This window comes from Loa loa, assembly GCF_000183805.2.
Source record: "Loa loa unplaced genomic scaffold supercont3.2231, whole genome shotgun sequence".
Lineage (NCBI taxonomy): Eukaryota > Metazoa > Nematoda > Chromadorea > Rhabditida > Onchocercidae > Loa > Loa loa.
The window spans coordinates 1-1,436 of NW_018110410.1; the positions used below are offsets into that span (position 1 = coordinate 1).

At 22.1% G+C, this 1,436-nt stretch overlaps 1 protein-coding gene across 1 annotated transcript; it reads left to right on the plus strand.

Annotated features, from left to right (window-relative positions):
* Nucleotides 1-606: 606 nt before the first annotated feature.
* LOAG_15591 (hypothetical protein) lies at nt 607-1,344 on the plus strand (the record flags this gene model as incomplete). The annotated part of the gene is made up of 2 exons (XM_003151081.2): nt 607-755; nt 1,219-1,344. Coding segments are annotated over 2 exons (275 nt in total), but the record flags the coding sequence as incomplete, so codon positions are not given.
* Nucleotides 1,345-1,436: the final 92 nt, after the last annotated feature.

The window sequence follows — 1,436 nt, forward strand, 5'->3', positions numbered from 1 at the left end:
AAAAATTCTTAGTTGCAATTATTCCCAAAAATAATGACAATTAATAATTTTGTGCACGTTAACTGTTAAATGTTGAAATTTAAAAAATTTAGAAATTAAATATTCATTTCGAATTTATTACACAGTTACAGAAAGTGGATATCAGATGACTGAACAAATATCATCTGAAAAAGTATTTACCATTGATAAATTAATACGACTTGGATATTATACCATTTTCTTGTGTATTACTGCAGAATTTTTTAGTTCTTTCACAACTTGGCAATATGTTTTATATGGTTTATGCGGGTATGAAATAATTTTTGTAATATAATTTGAAGTAAATTTAATGAATAAATTTGCAAAATTTATCTTTGTCAAAAATTTGAAAAATGAAAAATTAAAAATTTATTTCCAATTTTATTTTGTTGTATTTTCAATGGTTTGTTTCCAAGAATAATTGCAAATTTTTGATAAAATTAATTAAAATACGAAATAAGCATATGTATTAATTATAAATTAAAATGAAAATTTTACAACAATCTCTTTTTTTTAACTCTCTTTTTTTTATTTATAATTTCAATTGATATTTTAATTTATATTTCAAATTCGTTGCAAAAAATTTAGGCGCAGCACCAACTATCAAAAGTTGTGGTTCTCATAAATTTGATTCATCAATGAGTTCAACTGATATTTGTAAACAAATTTATGCATTAAATGGAAATGAAACATGCAAACCTGAATTGGAATATGATTTCATGTCAATGAATGTTGAGGTATGACAATGACTTTCAAACTAATTTCAAACTAATAACACAAATTTTAATTTTACGATAGATTTTATTTTTTTTTTAAAATATTTATTTCATAGAATTATATTTAGATAAATTAAAATTAGTGATAAGAAAGAATGCGTATATACTTGCAAACATTGTTTTCATTTCCAAATTTGTTATGCGCGTTTTTCCTTTTTTGTTTTTGAAATTTGATCTTTTCTAAATTAAACTTTGCTCTTTCAATTTGATATTATTTCTAAAAAGGAATTTCACAATTTTTGTTGTGAGAAAAAAGAAGAGGAAAAAAAATTTGATACTAAATGAAAGTTAAAATTCATCGAATTTAAAAATTGATAAATTTTAAATATTGATAATTTATCAATTTACAGTAAATTGATAAAATTTACAGTTTACAGTAAATTGATAAAATTTACAGTTTACAGTAAATTGATAAAATTTACAGTTTGAATATGTTTGTCATAATTCGAAATATGTGAAGCATAGCATATCGATTCAAATGATTGGTGCTGTTGTTGGATCACTTATCTTTGGACAACTCAGCGATTTATATGGAAGAAAACCGGTATAAGTCATTTATTTTTAAATGTCAATTAATTAGTTAAATTATTGGTAGACTAGTTTTTATATGATAAGATTAAAAGGATGTCATTTTGATAACTG